The sequence below is a fragment of the Mizuhopecten yessoensis genome, unplaced genomic scaffold (assembly GCF_002113885.1).
Source record: "Mizuhopecten yessoensis strain PY_sf001 unplaced genomic scaffold, ASM211388v2 scaffold716361, whole genome shotgun sequence".
Classification (NCBI taxonomy): domain Eukaryota; kingdom Metazoa; phylum Mollusca; class Bivalvia; order Pectinida; family Pectinidae; genus Mizuhopecten; species Mizuhopecten yessoensis.
Window position 1 is genome coordinate 457,651 of NW_018480078.1, and position 24,260 is coordinate 481,910.

A 24,260-nucleotide genomic window follows, 5' to 3' on the forward strand; every position below is an offset into this window, starting at 1 on the left:
AAGAGTAATATTCTATTGTCACTCAGATGAGATCATGACGTACAGTTTTTGTGCATTCTTCTTGAATGTATTGGTCAACGGCCATGGGGGCTGTTGGGCGACAGATTATGCATGCAAGCACCCAAATCAAACATTCAAATCAAAAAAATATTTCAAAAAGTATCTGTAACAGGCACTGAACAAGGAGATAAATGAATGTTGTCTGTTCAATTAGCAATCAGAAAAACAAATTTCTTCTTTTCCTGATATTAAACCCTGTTTTGAAAAGACATATGACACAAGCATGTCTTCAATATCATCAACCAACTTCAATACTGTATGTTCTTATCTAAGGACCCTAAATTACCGTACAAAACATCAATCGTAGTATACTTCACATCAAACCATTGTAAAGATGGCATCTTTGCAATTGTCTTCATTTCTAAAACTGATATCACTAATCATTTCCTTTGAAGTTTTTTACGTAAACAGATGGACTTTTCTGATAGCTTAAAGGTCGGCTGTACCAATATACTGCCATTCTACAAACTCACAAATGTCAAAGGTTTTAATTAAGCCTAGGACAGAGATAATGAAATATTTTATTTCCTCTTCATGTACGAAATTTTTTGAGAAAAAGTTCAATGTGATATATGTACTTACAAATAATCATCTCCGAGGATAGAATATCACAGTTCTTTTGAACTTATATATGTTTACAATTTACACCAACAACAGTGACTGACTTAAATCATGATATTTGTTGGATAATCTAAACAGTCAGTGTACAATTTTAAGAAACATAATTAATGAATTTTACCTAAGAACAGCACTAGCAACTTAACAATTCAGAAAATAAGAAATTTAGCAGAGCCTTCCAAAAGCCTAACAAATTAGAATAATAGACATTTTTCATTATGTAAGGTGGTAAAAGATGGTGAGAGGATGGCGGCGGGGCATTTGGATCAGGAAATGGCATGGTGTACTTACTAGGGCAAATATAATATTTATTTTGAAAATCATAACAAAATTCTTATGAAGGGCTAAATATCTAGAGGGGACAATTATGAAATGTGTTAAACTAGTAAGAGTGTGCTTGTTACCAGCTGGCATTATAAGCTTAAGATACATCATATGGTTCCTAAAAGGTAAAATGATCAAAACAAGAGGCCCATGGGCCTTAACGGTCACCTGAGTCCTACAGTATCTTTGTTGTTGAAATATGTAACAATTTGAGTCAGGACCATGAGTCGATCATTCCTACCAAGTTTCAGTTCAATCGGCCCAGCAGAATTTGACTTTGACTTTGAAATAGTTTTTCAAAATGGCGGCCGTGGCGGCCATATTGGATTTCTGATCGACCCGAAAAATAACAAAACTTGGTCAAGGATATGTCAGTAACCTTCCCATGAAATATTAATGAAATCCCTTTGGCAGTATTTCAGCTTTAGTTGAAAATGTAAAATGTTAACGGACGACGCACGACGCACGAAGACGGATAGCAATAGGTCACTTGAGCTAAAGCTCAGGTGACCTAAAAGGCAGAGAGCAATAGCCAGCTTTATGACTAACCATTCAAATCCTAGATAAGATAAAGGATTTAGAGAGAAAAATAGAATTGCAAAATCTGTTGATAATAAAATCATCTGTATTAATTTAATCTCCATCATCAGGAGAGTTCCAGCAATCTTCCATCAGCTTCAGTGAGCTGTCTTGTCAGTTCTGTGAAACATAAAAGTGATGGATGTGATTTTAACAGAAGATCTATCAGGTGTTTGATGTTGGATTAGCTAATTAAAAATACATTATTTGGGAAGGAAATAGAAAGTCCACTCCACACAATGCTGATATCAACATATTTCGCCAATACGTGATAAAGCTCTTTCTTGCTAAAGATCACAGTCTTTTAATGATGGTCATTCTGGAAAACATAAATGCTTTACTTAACTATATCCCTCACCCCCTGTAGTACAAATTTAAATATGGGAAAGACCAGTAGACTGGACTGCTTGCTGAAATTTTTCTACTTTCCCCAATGGCTTTGCTTCAAGAATAGGACAGGCCAAGTCTACCTTTTCTGCCATTTTAATTGGCTGACATTTTTTTTATCCCTAATGGAGATATTCCTTGCCAAGATGTGTCACTTCTCCACAACATTGCTTTCGTGAAAATGGAAAACAATTCTACAAACTGTTGGATGTGTATGTCTGTTTAAATCAAGAATGCTTGTTTAAACAACTGTTCATTGATTGAATGAACCAATCAGCACTTGATTTGTTCGGTTCAAATAGAGCAGGTTATACAGTAGAGAGAAATGGTACTTGGGCAGATAATTCAATCTATGAGACCATGAGTACCCATTTTATGCGAGTAGCCCCCCTTGGGTAATTATTACAGGTAAACATATAGACTTTAGCTCCTCCCCTGTTTCAAGTAAATGTTCAGGGTCCATATAAGCTCCTTCCCCTATCGTCACTTTTTTGTGAGATGTTTTTGCACCTGGAATTTCATGAAATTCCGTTGAGGAATGAAGTGGCTAGAGAGATGACAAAGTTTTTCTAAAAATAGTAACAGTGGCCTTGACCTTCAACGTAGAAACCTGAAATGCGAATTTATTCAAGGCATTGCCATACCAAACACTTGTATTTAAGTTAAATGAAATTCTGTTGAGGAATGAAGTCACTTAAATGTGATGACAAAAATAGTAACAGTGACCTTGACCTTCAACGCAGTAACTCAAAACGCAAACTAGTTCAAGGTATTGACATATCAACACTTGTATGAAGTTGCATGAAATTCCGTTGAGAAATGAAGTCGCTAGAGCGATGACAAAGAGTGTAACATATGTACGTACATATTCTATATCCCCTCGAACTCTTGTTGCGAGGGATAATAATGGCGGATATAGAGGATTTCCTTAGATTAAGCTGTGTTTCAAACTCTCACTCCAACAGGGTTTAAGAATCGCCGAATTCATTTAAACACAGCTCTCGTTCAGCACGTAAATATTATCATCACAAAATCAAGGACACATATATAAAGTTGGTGCCAACTTTCTCTTTAAGATTTCAAGATCAGACCCACCAATCAACTGAACTACACACACTCTCCCTATAAAAAAATAGCTTACTGCGTAACTATAATACCCAACTATAAATCTCAAAATGACATACTAAAACACTTTTTTATTCTTATTCTATAATACCCCACCATAAGTCTCAAACTGGCACACTAAAAAGCCTTTTTATTATTATTGTGCAACAGAATGTGCAATTCATTGGGAAAAACCTCTTGTTATACTTTCATTAAGCTGGAATTATTTGAAATTTAGAAGTTAAATTAGAATGGATCGGGATATAAATTTGCTTGTTGATTACAGGGAATTTTAAGCCTTCATGGGAATCGTGGCCTTGAATACTACGTAACTGACAAATGGTTGCTGATGTAAGTGTTGAATTCGGAGATGAAATCTATTATGGTATTATGGCAGAAGTGGGTTTAGGGGGGGGGGATTTCTTTGCTTCAAGACACCCAACCTGTTACCATTTTAGTCCGAGAATTTCCTTTGAAAAGTATTATTTTCCAACTTTTTTCTGTTATTTGATTCTAGACTTAAATAATTCCTTAATATCAATTAAATGAATATTTAAAATGAAAAGGGGAAACATGAGTTTGTCTGTTTTTTCCCCCTCACACAACCTACTTAATTTTAAGATCCATAATTGCAGGCAGCAAATTTTCCACAGTAAATTGTTTCATTGCTGTACCACACTAAAACATAATGAGAAATTATATATCCAGTACAATAGTAAACAGTAAACAAGTACATTGTACGTGTACCAAAATTGAAAAGTCCTGTTTTAAATTTATCATTTGACAAAATCACTATCCGTTTAAACTCAGCAAATCAAATTGATTCAAGTTCCAGGAAGTTGTTTGATCAAAAGTTAGTTTTTGAGGTTTAGAAACATTTCAGGTCCCGATAACAATTACATTATACCGGTACTGAATGTATAAGCAATTTAGCAATGGAAAATTTCACAGGAAATATGAATTCATGCAGGGAGTTGAATAATCAATCTTCCTAGTAAAAAATAAACCATCACAACCCTCATTGTTGAATAAAATTTCAATAAAATTTCAAAGATTAGAAGAAGAAAAAGAATTCTTTTCAAATACCCTGTAGCCTTAATGTGTTGCCTCGTACCAGGAAGAGTGCAGATTTCCATCATGCTGGTTCCTGAACTTCTGATGCATGAACTTTTCAATATCGTTCTAAGATTGGACTCAAATTAGCCAACAGCCGAGCTATTAATAGGTTTCATCAACTTTGAATTAGCTACAGGTTCCAAATACCTGCAAGCATTAGTATAAAATAGCCATAGAATACTGCTTTTACCCGTACTCACTGGCAGATCGAGGGACAGGAGCAAAAATGCTTACATGACATTTTGGAAATACCTGCACTCTCTTCCTTAATTACTAACCAATTAACTGGATCACAAATATCACTCATTAAATTACTCTAGACCATGTAACAAATGTCTAAGGTGGGTTTTTTTTAGAACAAAAGTGGTAACTGCCTGAATATTTCTCTTACAGATTTCATTTTCATTAGTTTTTTAACTGCATATTCTGTACTTCATTATTTCTCCAATAAATGAATATCATTTAATTTGACATGGGCTGCATAAGAGTTTAACATCATCAACACTGTACAGGCTGCATAAGAGTCAAACATCATCAACACTGTACAGGCCGCATAAGAGTCTAACATCATAAACACTGTACAGGCTGCACAAGAGTCTAACATCATCTACACTGAACAGGCTGCATATGAGTCTAACATCATCAACCCTGTACAGGCTGCATAAGATTCTAACATCATCAACACTGCACCGGCTGCATAAGAGTTAACCACCATCAACACTGAACAGGCTGCATAAGAGTCTAACATCATCAACACTGAACAGGCTGCATAAGGGTTAAACACCATCAACACTGAACAGGCTGCATAAGAGTCTAACATCATCAACACTGTACAGGCTGCATAAGAGCCTAACATCATCAACACTGTACAGGCTGCATAAGGGTTAAACACCATCAACACTGAGCAGGCTGCATAAGAGTCTAACATCATCAACATTGAACAGGCTGCATAAGAGTCTAACATCATAAACACTGTACAGGCTGCATAAGAGTCTAACATCATAAACACTGTACAGGCTGCATAAGAGTCTAACATCATAAACACTGTACAGGCTGCATAAGAGTCTAACATCATCAGCACTGAACAGGCTGCATAAGAGTTAAACATCATCAACACTGTACAGGCTGCATAAGAGTTAAACATCAACAACACTGTACAGGCTGCATAAGGGTTAAACACCATCAACACTGTACAATTTGTTTAAGGCTCCGTATGGAGGTCCCAAGATTCCTAGTGAAGCTGACATCAAAATGCATGGAGTCACTTTTTAAGGCTCCCCGTACCACTGCCAGAAACTGTAACCAAGTATTGGAAGCAGGTTCTTTTTGGCATGACTATAGATATGATAAGTCATTTCTGAATAGAATACCCTATCTTGTGGTACTTTTATGAGAAATAACAGATATGAAATAAACAAAATATAGATCAACCACTGTGTTCTGAGTCAGGGATTCGAAGTCTGAACTTCAGATTGTTATACGATCGCTCTCACTAATTTAGCCACCTGGTCAATGGGAGTAGCATGGCAAAACTGCAGGGATAATCCTGGAGGGGGCCATTTTGTATTGGGCCATTGACCCCTCAAAACTGTAATTGGCCCCTCCATGTTCCAATTTTTGTTAAATATTACAAAGAATGGCCCCTCTTAATTTTGATATTGACTTAAAATTGCTGAAACGGCCCTCTCCTCTCAAATTTAGGGTTTTCCCTGAAACTGTGCTACAGTTATATTTAAACAGAAGTTAAGGGGAGGTAACTGTATATAGGAAATACCACAGTGCAGTGGGACAGGGATCCTTAAATTAATTAATGGTGGTCCACATTAAAGATATGCTGAAGACAAAGAAGCCATCAGCGCACAGTTAACGAGGATGAAGAGGATCAACTACACAAACATGCCTTTCGTGTTAATATATGGGAACTGCTAGTACTAACGGCAAACAAAGTATATTCCATTAGCATTAATGTGGGTGTTATATATTCAAGGGGACATAACTCTATACTGGGAATCAGCGTCTGATGGGTCTATGTTTGTATATTTATAATAGCAAAGACAATTTAGAATGCAGTAACACAGGCAGATACCTACTCATATAGACGAGTAATTCTAAGAAACATTTAAAGAAGAAAATATGTACCCATCAGAATGCTAGCAGATAATATACTCCGATAGCTGCCTATCCAATGAAGGGAAAGTAATGATATGCTTTCTCTGTGAGCAGATATCCTATCTGTCCTTGGCACAGGAATTGTAATTAAACTGTCAATCAATTTATCTTTTTTTCCACATATACTTGACAGAACCTGTGATTATTGGTTACTTTAGAACAGCAAATGGAATACTCAAAGACATTCACAAGCAGGCATAACAAAGGTTATAACGGATTGGCTGGGTAATCCCAAAGTGTGTAAAGGATTGGCTGGGTAATCATAATGTTTATATTTAAGGATTGGCTGGGTAATCATGATGTTTATATTTAAGGATTGGCTGGGTAATCATGATGTTTATGAAGACTGTGTGGGTAATCATGATGTTTATGAAGGATTGGCTGGGTAATCATAATATTCATAATGGACTAAGGCTGGGTATTCAAAGTGTGTAAAGGATTGGCTGGGTATTCAAAGTGTGATTGGCTGGGTAATCATGATGTTTATATCTAAGGATTGGCTGGATAATCATGATGTTTATAAAGGATTGGCTGGGTAATCACAATGTTTATGTTTATAAAGGAGTGGCTGGGTAATCACAATGTTAATAAAGGATTGGCTGGGTAATCACAATGTGGAAAGGATTGGCAGGGTAATCTCAATGTTTATAAAGGATTGGCAGGGTAATCACAATGTTTATAAAGGATTGGCAGTGTAATCACAATGTGTAAAGGATTGGCAGGGTAATCAAAATGTGTAAAGGATTGGCAGGGTAATCAAAATGTGTAAAGGATTGACAGGGTAATCTCAATGTTTATAAAGGATTGGCAGTGTAATCACAATGTGTAAAGGATTGGCAGTGTAATCACAATTTGTAAAGGATTGACAGGGGAATCTCAATGTTTATAAAGGATTGGCAGTGGAATCACAATGTGTAAAAGATTGGCAGGGGAATCAAAATGTGCAAAAGATTGTCTGGGTAATAAAAATGTGTAAAAGATTGGCTGGGTAATCCTAAAGTTTAAAGTATTGCCTGGGAATCACAAACTAATGTCTGGGTTATCACAACGTTCTAAGTATAGCCTGAGTTGGAGTTGGAGGGTAATCACACAATTCTTAAAGAATTGGCCTTGTGGATGATCAAAATATTTCAAAGGAATTCCTACAGACTGGGTAACCACATAGCATATTTATTATTTGTTGCCTGGGCTAATTAATCAAAATCAAAAAGTAAAAAAAAAAGGAGAATAATTAAATCATACAGCAATAGGTTTGGAATGTTTATAATTGACATAAAAGTTTAGAAGACCGGCACAACTGCATGTGGAAAAGTAAAAAAGAAATCTGTTTGCAACATTAATTCAGAATAATTTTTAGCAGTTTTGGGACGATTTTTTTTTAATTTGACGTTAATTTTGCAATGAAATCAATATAAGTAAACATGAATAAATAAATAAGACTTTTTTTTTTTTATCCTGACAAATTAAGCGTCAATGGGATCTTTTTCAATTTGTAATAGGTCTGTTCAACAGACCTAAATGGGTGAGAAGATAAATCAATATATCCATGTAAGCAAGCTTTTACATATATATCCGAGATGATCTATTGCATGTCTTAGATTCAGACACTGGATATTCGTATATATATTTCAGAGTACAGCTTCAAGGCCACAGTGTCATTGTCCGAAAATTTCCCACTGCACCAACCTGAGGCTGATTGCGGTCAGTTTGAGTGGCAGACAGGGGTCAACTACATGTCCTTGGATGTCTACTCCTTCAAAAGGTCACAAAGGTCATTAAAGGCAAGGCAAAGGTCATCGAGAACTCATCAGGACTCGGGAGAAATCAATTAATAGACATAATATCTGATATGTTATACTATATAGACTAATCAACGATACAGGATACTGTCATATAGAATCAAATACAAAGGTCAAAGTTCATCACAGAATCTAAAAATAGAAATTTTGGAACATGCAAAAGATGCTGATTGAATAAATGTCATACGTATATATCCAACACCTACGCCAAACTTCATGAAGAAGTCAAAACTATTTTTGAAAACTCACCTGAAGTCCCAAAAATAAGTTACTTAGAATTCCATAAAAAATCCTGCAGGAATTTGAAGGTTAAAAAAAGAAGGCAATATTGTCTGTATAAGACGATTAGGTATTGTACCTAAGCTTTCATTGATCTTGTGCCCTTTATTACATAGCCTCTGATAATTAAGTAGGGCAGAGGTATCATTTGGAATTGTAAAGTTCAAAATTTAGTTGTTTTTACTGTAAAACCAATATACATGATGTACCTTGGGCTGGAAAGATTGTAAACCTAATTGCATTAGGCTGAACTGCAGATTCAAAGCAAAGGCGAGTTAAGAACTATATAACTTTTTTTGCCAGGATGATTTTTGCCTCCCTTCTCTATTCTGTGGCCGTTAACTGTTAGGTCAAACTGGGTTTAGAGCAGAAACGAAGAATGGAAGCCTCAGAGTAAGCCTCGTGAGCTCAGAGTCCTCAAAAGTATATCCCCAAAAAGAGATGGACAAATGAAGGAGGCCATCAAAAACAGGGTCAGTAAGACTCGCTGACCAGATAATAATCCCTGAGAAATCATCTATGTCCAGAATGTCTCATCTCCATGGATCTGTCCGCCACCCCCATGCTGCACCCTGCCCTTACTCCCCCCAGATAACTGATCGTCACACAGATCAGAAAGTCTGTAGAAGGCAACTGAAACTGAACAAGAGTACCGCGGGGCGGAACAATATACGCCCGTCGAATGCCATATAGTGATATATACTTTCTTACATTGAAACAAGATCTGCATCATTCTAAGAGTGGTTAGCTGACATGCTATAAAAAATGTAGGAGAAAATCTCCGGACAAAAAATCAAATACTGAAATGAACAAAGGGCAGTAACTTCTGCAAAAATCATCAAATCAAAATTCTCTTCAGGGAGACACAACTCCATATCATGATTAAAATGTATACCAAGTTTCAAAGAGATCCGTTGAAAAATGTAGGAGATTGCCAAACAAAAATCAAATACTGAAATAACCAAAGGGTAATAACTTTTGCAAAAATTGTTGAATCAAAACTCTTTTAAGGGAGACACAACTTCATATCATGTTTATAATGTATACCAAGTTTCAAAGAGATCGGTCGAAAAATGTAGGAGGAGATTGCTGGACAAACAAAAGTTTACGCCAGCCGGCCGGCCAAACCCATACCATAATAAAAAAAGGCACAAAGGACAAAACACCAAGAGGAAATGCTGCATTTTACTCTATAACAAAGTCATCATATTTTAATGGGCCAAGAGGCTTAACCCCCCTCCCGACTTCTACTCAGCTTTGTGAGGAGATATCTGTGTTTGGTAACATAATCAGAAGAAGGGAACACCATGAAATCACCAACTCCAGGCTGCAGCTTAGGAAAACCTGGTTAGTGAAAGGAAGGTGCATGCATTCTCCACAATGTGTACGTACCCTGGCAAAGACGATACGTACTGTTTGCATGTACTAGGAGATCTTCACCACAGTTTAACTTTCGACCTTTTTTTCTGCCCTCTGCGATGAGGGCAAATACATCATGACAGCAAGTATGATTGGCCAACATACCATAGGTGGTAACAGCACACAAAGGATGACATTAACACGGGGTGAACATATAGATTTCACTGGTAAAGGTTGAATATTTGATGGTGCGAAAGTTTCCCGGGATACAGTAGTTCTCTCTTGCAGAGTACGATAACTCCTTGAAGCAGGCCTGGGATACACCTGGCTCATTAAGGTGGTCTTCTCTGGAAATATCGATGCTGAATCAAGGAATTGGGCATTTTTTCCCACCAAGGATCTGTGTTAAGTTCACACTTGCATGCACTACTGTTGACACTTACCTAAACTTGATGTTTCCAATTGTTTTCTCCCCATAACTCCAGATCCCTTGAAGTCTTCGCTCTAGTACTCCATCAAAGATATGCTCCCATAAGTACAGGCCTGCAATGACAGAAAGATCGAATACTAGGTCAGAATTGTATTTGAACTAATCTAAACAAATAGGAATATAATACAGATAAATATGTATCAACGATATAATAAAAGTTATTGAACATTTCTAAATACAGTATAATTAAAGTAAATATCAATATTATACCAATTTTGTTTGCCATTTCAGTTGCGGTCGTTAAATAGTTCAGGACCCTCTTTTTGTTTCTCTACAACTTCTTGAAAATCCTTTGATATATATATATCACTACCAACGATTACGGTGTAACAAGGTTTCACTGTAGTTGAAACATGAAACCCCTCACATTTTTATTTTCTCCAGTGGTCTTTGAGAACAATTAAGTTAAACAGATAACCAATTGAAGTTGGTTTCTGTTTTTAAGCTAGTTTAAACAAGAAGTGATGAAAGTCAAGATGCTACATGTTGTATCTTGTAAATCATTTTATTTTCTACACCCTTTAAAAGAAACATTTGCAAAGATATGAATTAAAAAAAAAGAAATAATGACAGCTCATCACGCTCTTTATTTGTGTCTGAATCAATATCTATTCCCAAACCAGTCATCTTCTGTCCTCGGAAACAGATGTAAATATAATTTTTTAATGTAATCTTGTTTTATTGTTTTGCTAATTAGTTTCTGTATATTGTTTTGTGGGCACACCAATTCAATAATACACTAATCTGTTAGAATTCAATATTGAGTTCAAATTTGAGCATGCTTATAAGTAAGTACATTCACAGTATCAGTATCTCAAAAAATAAATATGGTCCCAGTAACTATGATGAAGTGTAAAGTGTTTACTGTATAGCTTAACTATTTAGGTTTGAAATAAACACTTATGATAATACAAAAAACAAAACAGACAAAATATGCGAAGACAGCTAACACAACCAGACATTAGTGTTGAATGCCAACATGTTTCACTCTTTTACAGAATATTGTGAGAAAAAATGATTATTATTCTAGATAAAAAATTTGCTTGGAAAGCATTTGAATGCTGTCACAATCCCAACAGTGATTTTAATCCCAGAAATTGTCTGCCATTGAAAAAACTCTTCACACCTTGATGGTGTAGTGGGAAAGATTAGCATTTGAAAGGGAAATAGACATAAAAAACGGACTGCAGAAATATCCACTAGCTCTCTCTCTTGACGCAACGCCACTTTGAAAATCTGACAATTTAGTGAAAACACCCAAACAGCAAACAAGTAATTGTTCCATGAGAATTTGTGTGCCAACAGAGGAAGGAAGAGTAAAACCCATACTGACTCTGATAATGTTCTTACAGAAATTTGGCTGTCAAGAAGCATTTGGATTGCTTTAAGAGGTATTGATGTTTCTGTATTTAAATGAACACAAATGGGCAGCCAGTGACAGTGTATTGACTGAAGTGTGAAGCCTGCTTGCTCAAAAGCTTAAGATAGTATGGCCGAATCTGTCTGCCTGGTCCCAAACTTGCAAAATATCCCCGGAATACGGAAATTGGTTTTTAATAATTCTGTCATCTTTTGTTGTACTTTATGATTTGGATTTTAAATCTGGCGTCAACAAAAAGCGTCTGGCGCCAAGCTATTGACTTAATGCCACAATATGGTGTTGGCATTCAGGCGTTCTTATTACCAATATTGAAAATAACACTTTTTTTTAATCAAACAGATATTATATCAGTCGCAAAGTACAGTGTAATCATTTCACAGGCTTAAGTGTGTGGTGTGGTGTATGTAGACAGTTTATGGCATCATTTTGTCAAAACGAAATTGTATATTGTATTTTCCATTGTGATATTGATGAAATTATTCATGGGAGATCACAAACCCAAGCTTTGCGTCGGCTTATGAACAATTAAGTTATAAGTCAAAGTCGGCTGCCATATATATCACTAGACCTCCATTAAGCAATAATTTAACAGGCAGCCGTTCATCATTGTCACTCGTAAGTTTTGGAATTAAATATGAATTACAAAACATGACAAATACCGTTAATTGTATAAGAATTAAATCATAATTACTGAGAATGTAAATGATTATTTCCAAATGTTGAGATAAATAAAAAGTTAACCTATAAATGTAATTTGATACCAAACTATCATCAGAAACATTATTTATTTCAGATATAACTGCAAAACAAGCAAATATTTTGCAAAGAACACATTTTAGAATTACAACGTATATTGGCAATATATCAATCCAATTTATTCTTTTTAAAAAGGCATGTCTCAATATCATATTTTTTTTTGGACATGTACATTAGCGAGATGACCAGAATTTAAAAACCTCACAGAGTTTTAAAAAAGCCTTGAACAACAATTTTTCTGCTCAATAATGTCGCTGTATTGATATCACCACAATGAAATAACGGAAAATCAAAGAGAGCAGAACAGCGGAACCAAAATCAACAAAACTTGAAGCATCCTATTGTGATCTTCATAATTTCATGATGGCTCTGTGAAATATGAAACATGACAACCAATCAAATGTTCATTTAAATAGTTACGCCGTACGATAACTGAGAACCACAGACAACATGATCAACAAAGAGACGGATTGCAAAGGAACTTGTGTCCAATGTCTGCAACGTCGCACAGGATTCACTGATTATCAAACATTCACTCACGTACAAGTATAATAAACAGATTTCAAACAGAAACTGATGTTTGCTTCAGTTAGCCTAACGTTCCATGATTACTGGAAGAGGAGTCAACCCACCAATCAAATAGGGGCAGCGACAGTGATCCTCGCAGTTTTATTCGCGGACTGATTTTGTTTCCTTTTTTAGATACTTCTGATTTCTGTTCAATTTGTTTAGATGATGCGACAGCTAGTGGCTTGAATGGGCGATTGTCAGGATATATCTATCAATTAACCAAATTAATATCAATGTCAGATTCTTCAAAATGTCAATAGACAGGAAAAGCAGTTCAACTTGTATAAGCATGGTTTCATTTGTCACACAAATAAAAGGAATATTGACCTTTGTCATACAACTCATATTCTACACCTGATTAAGCGTGTCCAGGACAAGTTATGTGACCTTGAGCTAGAGAAAGGAAGTCAGCAAGTGTAATTTCAACTGGTATAATTATGACATTAGTACCACATATATTTCTGTATGCAAGTGTCATATAATCTCTGGAGGTTCCAGGGGTTTCAAGAACCAGACTTAAATTTCGAGCTCTGAATATATCCCCTCCCCCAGACCCCCTTTCATACGGAATTAGAGGCTAAATGTCTCAAGTAAGCACTGCTTTGAAACCATTGATAAGCTGTCAAATTGCGTTTTAAATAAAAAAAATTTTTTTTAGCTTACACATTTTAAAATATCAGGAAACATTTTTGTCCAACTGAAATAATATATTGCTTTGTATGTTTGATTACTTTTCCAATAATATCAATGTTGGTCTTAAATCTATGCGGCCAAACAAACTTGCATGTCTTTATTGTAAAAAGGTTTTAAAAGCAATAACAATGGAAGCCTGTGTAAGATTTTAATTACTTCTACAGACTCCAGACAGATACATCAGACTGACATCTAAGTAACATAATCATTGTATCAAATCTAAAAGCACTTCATCACTGTCACCCAGCTCCCTTACCCCAGCCCCGACCCTCAGACAGAGTGGAGCTCTCGTGACCTAACCCTGCGGTCCTTCCAGGTAGTTGCGCTACACGATTACCCTATAACCCTGTCCTTCCAGACATCATCACTGTGGAGCTCTTCTGACACAACTCTGTCCTTACAGAAAGTGGGACTCGTTTACCCTATCTCTATCCTTCCAGACGGAGTGGGGCTCTTGTGACCTTACCCTGCTGTCCTTCCAGGCAGTGGCCCGGCTCCATGATTACCCTATAACCCTGTCCTTCCAGACATAGTGGAGCTCTCCTGGCCTTACTCTGTCCTTACAGGAACTGGAGCTCTCGTGACCTAACTCTGTCCTTACAGGAAGTGGGGCTCTGGTAACCTAACCCCCTGTCTTTCCAGACATAGTGGAGCTTTCATGACCTAACTCTGTCCTTGCAGGAAATAGGGCTTGTTTACCCTATCTCTGAGAACCTACAATCCCTGTCCTTGCAGGTAATTAATATCTCCTTCCAGACAGTGACCTATATACCATGTCGTTCCAGGCAATTAATCTATGATAACCTATAACCCTGCCGTTCCAGACAGTAAATCTATGATAACCAATAACCCTGCCCAAACAGACAATTAATCTATGATAACCTATAACACTGTCGTTCCAGACAGTTAATCTATGATAACCTATAACCCTGCCGTTCCAGACAGTTAATCTATGATAACCTGTAACCATGCCGTTCCAGACAGTTAATCTATGATAACCTATAACCATGCCGTTCCAGACAGTTAATCTATGACAACCTATAACCCTGCCGTTCCAGACAGTTAATCTATGATAACCTATAACCCTGTCCTAACAGACAGTTAATCTATGACAACATATAACCATGCCGTTCCAGACAATTAATCTATGACAACCTATAACCATGCCGTTCCAGACAGTAAATCTATGACAACCTATAACCCTGCCGTTCCAGACAGTTAATCTATGATAACCTATAACCCTGCCCTAACAGACTGAATTTCAGAACCATTTCACTCTGTTTAATGCATTGCTCATCGTTAAAACAGAACTTTAAGTGACAAGTGATTTTAATTCATATTGAATGAAGAACTGGCAATTTTCACAATAACTGATTTCCTGGAAACATGCCACCCTCAATATGACTAACTAAGTACCAAGCTCAGTAAACAAGATGGATTTAGTCCATAAATATAAGTCAATAATTACAGGTGTAAAACGTATACAGTATATACACTGGAATAACTACACAAAAAAAGTATTTTAAACCCATTCTCTAAATATCCCAACTGGAGTATAATACATGTTTCAGGCATGCATCCTGTCAATTGGAGTATATAAATACATGTTTCAGGCATGCATCCTGTCAATTGGATTTTAAAAGCATGTCAAGTGGTATTTGATATCCACACATGTAGATATTATTATGACAAAAAAACAATAAATGTGCGGAATCAAACGCTGGTAGAATGGGTAAAGTTGACTGGATGTTCAGGATGCAAGGGAGCGCTGGCATACCATTCATCTCAATTATTGAAAACGTCTCCAATTACGAACGCCAGAATAGGACCGAAATAGGAATAACGAAGCGAAAAAAAAAAACACCCACCCAACTGGTGTGCAAAGCTGTAGGTGTTTTTGTTGGAGTAACAAGAATGAACGTTAAATTTGCTGCATCATATTAATCACGAAACACGGAGATAATGCTTCCCAGCATGATTGAATCGGTCCATACATCCTGGACACATGCTTAATAATGTATACCTTCATTACATGGTAGACATAAAATTTCTGTTTCGAACAGAGAAACGTGTTTTAATGTCTATTCACAGGAGAATATATTTGAGACTTTTTTCAGTCTTAGACCTTAACTTACGCAGGCCTTAGAAATACTCTGTTGAAATTTTTGCGGTGTCATTGCTCTTTGACAAAAAAAGCCAGCATTTTACAGATAGAAAAGGTCTATTATGGTAAGCATATCATATAAATGTATTAAAATTTGCATCTAAATTTAATATTTACCTTGTTTCTGATGATTATGGAGTATTTGGTATATCATCATTTCAATTAAAGGTACATAGTCTAGCGGTAGGACGCCGGGCTCGTGACCGAAGGGTTGCGGGTTCGAGTCACGGCACGGCTCTGTGTTGTATCTTTGAGCAAGATACTTTACTCAGCTAAATTGTTCCAGTCTACTCGGCTGTAAATGAACATTAAAAGGCCATATAAATGTGATACTACGGCAGTACCACATATAACTATTTACACACTTCTAATACTTTATGACATAAGAGAGTTCACAAAGTTCATAAACTGTATCTGTTCCAAATTTATATATTGCTTATATATAATTGCTATTCCCGTCAATTGCTTTTTCCAAACTACACAATTTCAGTGTCTATTAAAATCAAGGACAATTATACACCGGCTTTGACTTTTTGTCATCCTTCTAGCTAGTTCACACAAAAACAGTTGTGGTTCATCCATCTTATGACTTCAAAAGATACCCAGTTAGAAGGGTACGTATTTTTCTCGGACAGTTGGTGATAACATTATGTGATTTGAGTTTAGGACATATAATTATACCTCAACTTTACAACAGAGGGTCTGATTTGATGATACTGGTCACATGCCGCTCTCATGTGCTCAAGTTTTCCTGATTATATTTCCCTTATTCGGAGCCTCTCTAGAAAATTCGGCAAGACCCACCACAACTTGGTTCCGAAAGATGGAAGCAGTGGACAACAATGGAGCGTCAATCTTATCATCTCTACTATTGTGTGATTATTTTTTATCTATTTCTTTTTCAGCACAAAATATTTATTACTCTTTCTGCAGGGAAACATCATTTCTTTTGTTTCTCATAGGTTGATAATGTTTTATGAGGGCAAAGCTTAAGCTTGACTAAAATATATGATTATCCCTACATTAAGAGAAATATTTGTATAATGTCTAATACCTAAATTGTAAGATCCATGATGGCTTGAATTAACAAGATTCAAGATCTTCTTCAAACTTTAATGTTTTTTTTTTATATTATTCTTCATCAAAAATGTTTAACTCATTCACCCCTGAAATTTTATAATGAACTATTCCAACCTTTAAATTGGAAGAGTTCAAATGTGTCTTTAGGGGTGAATGAGTTAAAGCAGCTCATTAATTAATTCACCTTCAATAATTTAATGAGATCTCCTCATTAAAATTTGTTTTTAAACAAGTAGATTTACAGTAATATAATTAACTAACCAACACAGTCATATCTCAAGTTACCATTTAGCTGTAATACGACTTGGTCCCCTATGACAAACATTTCGTTAGCTTTGGAACGTCTGGACTTGACGATCTCCTCGGGTCTGATGCCCTTTACCTATATTGACGGACTGGATTAGGAGATTGCTATCCTTTAGAACGGTGGACTGAATTTTAACAGTCCTATTTATCTGCCTGCACATGCAAGACTAAACCACCAGGCATAGACGTCCAAGCAATAAAACATTCAGTCTTGACTGTCCAGGAGTGAACACATTCAATGATGGGACACAACCATTTATATCTCTGTCTGGCTATTTTAGGAAGCACAGAGAAACATCAATATTTACAAAATGGTCCAAACTCTCTCATATTGTTGTATGATTTAAAAAAAAAAAAAAAAACCACCCTGTTATCTTATTTGAAACTGACGATGGACACACATTGCTGATTTGTTAAAACTGTCTGAAATAAAGAGCTAGTGTTTGTTAAATGTCACCAACCAGACAGTTGAATCAATATTGTGTGTTTTCTACCATCACCGCACTACCGACTCAGCAATCTCTCAATCTCTCGGCTGGAATCTGTTGGCCGAGTCACATACGTGGTGACAGACAGCTAGGTAACACAGTGGCGGATCCAGAGGTTTTTTTGGGGCTTCAGGAAACCCCCCCCCCCACGCTGATAATTTTCTTTAAAAATCATGTATTTTCACCATTTTCCTCAATTTCCCCCCACATGGAAACCCCCCAGGAAATTTGGAAACCCCCCCAGATAGGTCTCTGGATCTGCCACTGTAACAGTATAGTCTTTCTCTCTCTAAGCATGTCTGCAATGTCTTATTGAAAGCCATGATGGTATTCTCTAGTTTATCCAACAGACCAGACAGATCTGGCAAGTTTTTATGCTAGGCAAACTCAGATTTGCCATCTATACATGCCAAGTTTTAATGCTAGGTAAATTCAGATTTGCCATCTATACATGCGAAGTTTTTATGCTAGGCAAATTCAGATTTGCCATCTATAAATGCCAAGGTTTTAAGCTAGGAAAATTCAGATTTGTCATCTATACATGCAAAGTTTTTATGCTAGGCAAATTCAGATTTGCCATCTATAAATGCCAAGGTTTTAAGCTAGAAAAATTCAGATTTGCGATCTATACATGCCAAAACTGTTTAAGCTATCTGTAAATTGTCAATCTAACCAAAGAAATGTATTTTTTAAAAGATTTCCATTGAGATATTATAATGAGTGTGATCAATTCCTTTTAAATCACTTCCTGTCAAATAATATGCCTTTTTGAAAAATAAAATACTGATTAAATTAGCCAATTAAACTAAAAACGCAATAAGTGTAACGTACCGCAAGGTGAATCGTAATTTAATGTAGGTATCTTCTCTGATTGGCCCACAGATTAACGAACACACACGAAATCTCGAACCCAGATTAGATGAGATGATTGGTAAACTCTCTAATCACAGAAATGTTAATGACCAACATCTTCGATTTAATGGTGATTGCCAGACCCTACATATTCCACTACTATCAAAACAACGCAGTGTGACTCAAATCATCTCAGATATTAAGGCAGATTGCCCCAAAAAATATTCTTCAGGGAAGATGCTGAAATGCAACCAACTGAATCTTTTTTTTTTTTTATCTTTTTTATCAATGATATGTTTTATTTGTATAATTATCTTATTGATTTCGAGAACCTAAATGATTCGTTTCATACAATGTAAACCCTTGATTTACACTGTCACGAAAACCCTTGTCAACACTCTCATATAACTTGGGGGCCATGATGGCCGATTGGTTATGACGTCTGACTGTCTACGATCACTTTGAGCCTTCCATCACTGGTTTGCGGCTAGGAGGCCTACGTGAGGCAGTGCCAGGTACTGGCCGCATGTATGTGGTTTCCCCAGGTACTTTGGCTTTCCTCTCCCCCACTGAAACCTGGCTTGTCTAATTTAAATAACCATAGCTGTTAATTGGATGTAAAACACAAACAAACCAAACCAAATCACATTTAACTCAGCATTTCTTGAGGTACGTTGTTGATATAAAAAAAGGTATTGTTTATAACAATAATGGATAATCAGCCATCATGAAGCGTCAGTATTTTCTAATTACTTGAGCTGTTGTTATAGGTCAAATTATCACGAAATTCAAGAAAATATTGATCATTTCAGACATTTTTAAATTGTCACAGTATATCATTTTCCATCAACAAAAGGAGTTTAAAACAATTCTATATAGTGTCATTCATATTTGGTAAATCACAAATCCCATTGCTAAATATATAAGATTTCAGGAGAAATAAAGTTTATAACACACATTTAAGTTATGAGACAGTTATCATGTAATCCCAAAAGAGATATTCATGTCATTCTCACACAGCAAATATTCAAAGAAAACTCATGGATATACAAGCTTTAAACAAAATGCAGTATCTCAGTGAAAGACATCAATACAGCAATGCTTAAGACAAGACATTTCTCAATTTCATCCCCATTTTCTAATGATAGCAGTTAGGCGTTAAATCAATAAACATTTGACTTGAGTGCACTTTAAAATGCTATAATTGATATTCTGCAATGGAATCCGAATGTGTTGCCTTCTTTGTCACAAACAAAAATTAATCTTGAATTTTACCAGATTAGAATTTAAAGTGATATCTGTTAGACAGGATATTCAAAGCGCAATCCTCAAGCTGAATTCCTGATAAATCTTGATCTTCTCGACTCCTTGAAGAAGTGAAGTTCGGAATAGAACTTCTGGTGATATACAGCTTCCAGAGCACTTTATCTTTGATTGGGACCAAAATATGCTCAGCTCCAGAAAAACAGAAATGAATTCCAAATCAGCTTTACAAGAAAGTTACATAATGAAATATTCATCAAATGAAAAAAACAAAGAAAATATTTTACGAAAATTTCCAATTTAATTTAAACTCTTCCACTAAAACTGAATTTTGCTAGAAAGGAAAGCAAATATTCATGCTCCCGCAACATATTGGGTGGACGATTAGGTGCTTTTCTGTCTTTCCAACCATAAAAAAAGGAGTATAATACAACAATGTACAGCAATATATCTAATGTAGGTCACTGTGACTTACTTTTTCTGCTTCACTGACTTTGGTTTCCCTTTGTGTTAAGCTGCATTTCTTTTGGTTGACTATTTGTGTGGCATAAAGATCCAAAATTTCCATCAAAGCGAGAGCGATGGTTTTATGTATGATTTACAAGCTGTTTTTTATTTACGTTTGCATCCAAGATTTAGAAGTGTTGTAGGTCAAACATTTTGAGACATTTATTTTCAGGTATTTTCACAAGGATAGTTGATCTGTAGATCAAATTCAAATAATAAATTTTGATTAGTTCATGCATCCTAATCCTAAAAACCGATCATTTGAATGAAAGATAATCACAAAAAAAATAGTACAGTGAATTTATCAGTCTAATTTGACCATCAATTGTTTTGATATCCTTTTTGATCGAAAACCGGTCCAATCTGATCAATGGTTATCCTGCTCTCCAGACTAAATAAAAACCTGTCTAGTCTGACCATCATTTGTCCTGATATCCTGACTAATCAAAAACCTGTATATTCTGACCACCAACTGTCATGATATCCCGAATAATTAAAAACCTGTCTAGTCTGACCATCTATTGTTATGATACCCCAACTAATTAAAAAACCTGTCTAGTCTGACCAACAACTGTTATGATATACGAACTAATTAAAAACCTGTCTAGTCTGACCACCAATTTGTCCTGATATCCTGACTAATTAAAAACCTGTCTAGTCTGACCACCAATTTGTCCTGATATCGCGACTAATTAAAAACCTGTCTTATCTGACCACCAATTTGTCCTGATACCCATACTAAACAACCTGTACAATCTGACCACCAACTGTTCTGATCTCCTGTTTTAACTAGCTGGTATATGAACTGTCATCACTATATTCTGTTACAACCATTTAATACATTGAGATTTTCACAACTTTTGACTGTTAACTAATAATTGATCTTAATTAACCATCCAACAACAAGGGATACAGATTATACAGCATCAATTATTTTTTTATTACAGGATAGAAAAATACTTTCTGATGAACGACGATGTAACAAAACAAAATTGGGGTGTTAACCAACTTCTCTGAACTTAGAAAAATACTTTGGAAGAAATGCCATTTTTCACATTCTCAAACCTGGTAATTCCACAGAGTTTTCACTTCCAAGTACAAATTATGCCTCCATTTTATATGTGACAGCGAATGATAAATATGCAGCTATCAGTTTTCTTTTTTACCTAATTTTCCTGATAGCAATGTTCATAAAATATCTGCTTTGCCTTTTTTCAAAAGATAGTTAAGATACTAAATGACAGCTATGTGATTTTGTATATTGTTATTACCAAACAATCATAGATGAATGCTCTGCCATAAATATCCAACAACTATTGCCCTATAAACATTCATGTAAATAATATTGTATAATGTCCCAGAGATTCCAAGGAGATTCATGTCAGAAGCTGCATGAATATAATGCGAGATTTAATGCCGATATTGATATGAGAGATTTGATGTTGAGATTAATGTCAGAGATTTGACGTCCTGTTTACTGTCATGGATTAAACGTGAGGTGTGTGGAGAGGATAAGAGAGTAATTTCTGGTCTCGTTTATCTAATAACATCTGTCGATTAATCGAGACAATTCTGTGAAATTACCCATTTTTGTAATGTATGCTCGGTTGAGTAAGGAATATAGATGATGCTGTACCGTATTTTCTGGCCACGGCCAGTATTTCCAATGCTAATTTGTCAGACAGAACATAATATTCACTTATGGACCTCACTAAGAATCGAGATATTTGCAAAATAATGAAATACACACCGATTTATTTTGTCACACATTATTTAATATTCATTTTGTTCGTGTAACACATTATTTACTATACAACACCACAATGTAAAATATTATTTATTATATTCAATCCTGGTAAGGGCGGCCCAAGGATGGTTGCCCGCAGGCACCCCTATACCCTTAGCCAGGGGAAAACGGAGGCCGGAAACTGGCCCCCTGTCCAGCAAACCCAACACCTGGGGGGAAACCCCCAGGTTCCCGGAAGAATGAAACTCAGGACAGGACCTAATAGGACCGGGTCAGGGTAACTGACCGGAGGGTAAGCCTGACCAGCATTGGTGACGGGATTAGTGAGCTGCGCGTCACTAATCCCGGTAGACACAGACAATCCCGAAAGAAAGTCTGAAGTCACACCAGGACCTGAACCCGAAAGAACAGGCCCGGCACCAAGACTGTCCCCAACGACAGCACCACCTTGGAATGCCGGGATCACAGAGTCAATGACCGGCGGCCAGTAGTCCCTACCCGAAGGCAAGCGCGAAAGCTTACGGGTAGCTTGAGGGTAGCTTTGGAACAATGAAGTCCTTGTCCTGAGATTTAGCCCCTCCCCTACTCCAGGGAGTTCCTGGACAGGAAGGGCCACCCCCTGCTCACGAGAGGGACTCGGCAAAGTGAGACCCCCTGAGACAAGAACAGAGACAGTACCACCAGACCCCAGAGAGCTGGTGGCATGACCCCCTACCTCTTTGCTTCCCTCGCTTACCGGAAGAAACAGACGAATCTCTCTTACGGTAAGTTGAGGGTAGCTTTGGAACAATGAGGTCCTTGTCCTGAGATTTAGTCTGCGAACAAAGTTCACAAGGCGAACCTCACTGCAAGGACGACACCTGGGACAAGCATCATGAGGGTCCCGTTCCACGAAGAAATGGGAACACCCATGAGCTCTACCTCGTAGCTGTCCCGACAGAGACATACCCTCAAAAGCGAAAGTAAACAAAAATTTACAAGCAGATAAATACCGGAAAAATAATAAAATACGATAGTACAAAGTACGCAACATAGAAAGAATTTCACCCGTAATATAAATCAGAAAACGGTTAAAATAAATAACGTTTGCCGAAACAAACAACCGTCACTGAAATAAACAGAGGTCGGAAATTAACTCACAATAATGGCGGACCGCGTGGCACACCACCGGCACACGTCGAGTAAAATAACCGGCCGTAAAAGGCACAAAAATAATTTTCAACAATAATTAATTGAATTAACAAGGGCAAATGTGTTTAAGGCACACAAACTGCGCAATAAATTGTGTTGACGCTCAAATCAAACCGACAAAACAAAGTTTTAAAATGGAGCTAGCTCCGGGCGTCAGCAGGCAGCAGGCGCCATAAAAGGAAGAGGAAGGGAGATCACTCCGTGGCTCTGTCGTCAAGATATGGGTTACGTCACGGTAGGTAGGTAGGGGTATTTGAATCTTTTGTTTTTGGGCTACAAAGATGGGTGTAGGTATTGTATATGCATACTAAAGTTATGGTAATTATTACTGAAATGAAAAGATAAATTAACCGGAGGGCATAACTTCACCGACGTTGTCTGGTCCTGCACAATAGGCCAGGTAGGATCGCATGCTTCAGCGTAAATTATTGACACTTCTCAACACTACAGTCAATACAAATTACAATGCAGTAATTAGCTAACACTATATCTGTGATTACCCCTTAACAATAAATAGATTTGCAGTCGCGATCGACGAACCGTGTTGTTGTTTTTTTCACTCACCAACACGTGGTGTGAATTACGAAGCCTTACTGAATTGTCATAACTACTGACTGATTTGACTGATAAGGGATTATAAAAAAATATGTGTATACTAGAAGCGTGGACAATCTATCTGCACCAAGATGTCGAAACATAAGTCGTTCGGCGATTATCTGGCATAGGAATTTGGCTAAACTTTCTTTGTTAACAGTTACCTATTTAATAATACTTTTCACATAAACTCAGGTAACAATACAGTATGTATCAATTGTATCTTTTATTGATGTTTGACATAAATAAATGTGTTGATCGTCGTTTGTCTTTGAGTTCTGTGTACCAAGGGAGATTATCTTGTGTCCAAAATGGCGGTCTGCCAGAATCATCGATCTTTTCATGAAAAAAACTTGAAATTGCTAATACCTATGTATTTTGCGC

General features: G+C 36.5%; 1 protein-coding gene across 1 annotated transcript in view; it reads right to left on the reverse strand.

The window, feature by feature from the left end:
- The window catches only part of LOC110443872 (transmembrane protein 5-like), a 136,396-nt gene that overhangs the window by 18,615 nt on the left and 93,521 nt on the right, over window positions 1–24,260 (reverse strand). The window contains exon 3 of the mRNA XM_021488309.1: window positions 10,238–10,337. Coding sequence (XP_021343984.1) covers window positions 10,238–10,337 — 100 coding nt within the window. The remainder of the gene's footprint in view (window positions 1–10,237; window positions 10,338–24,260) is intronic.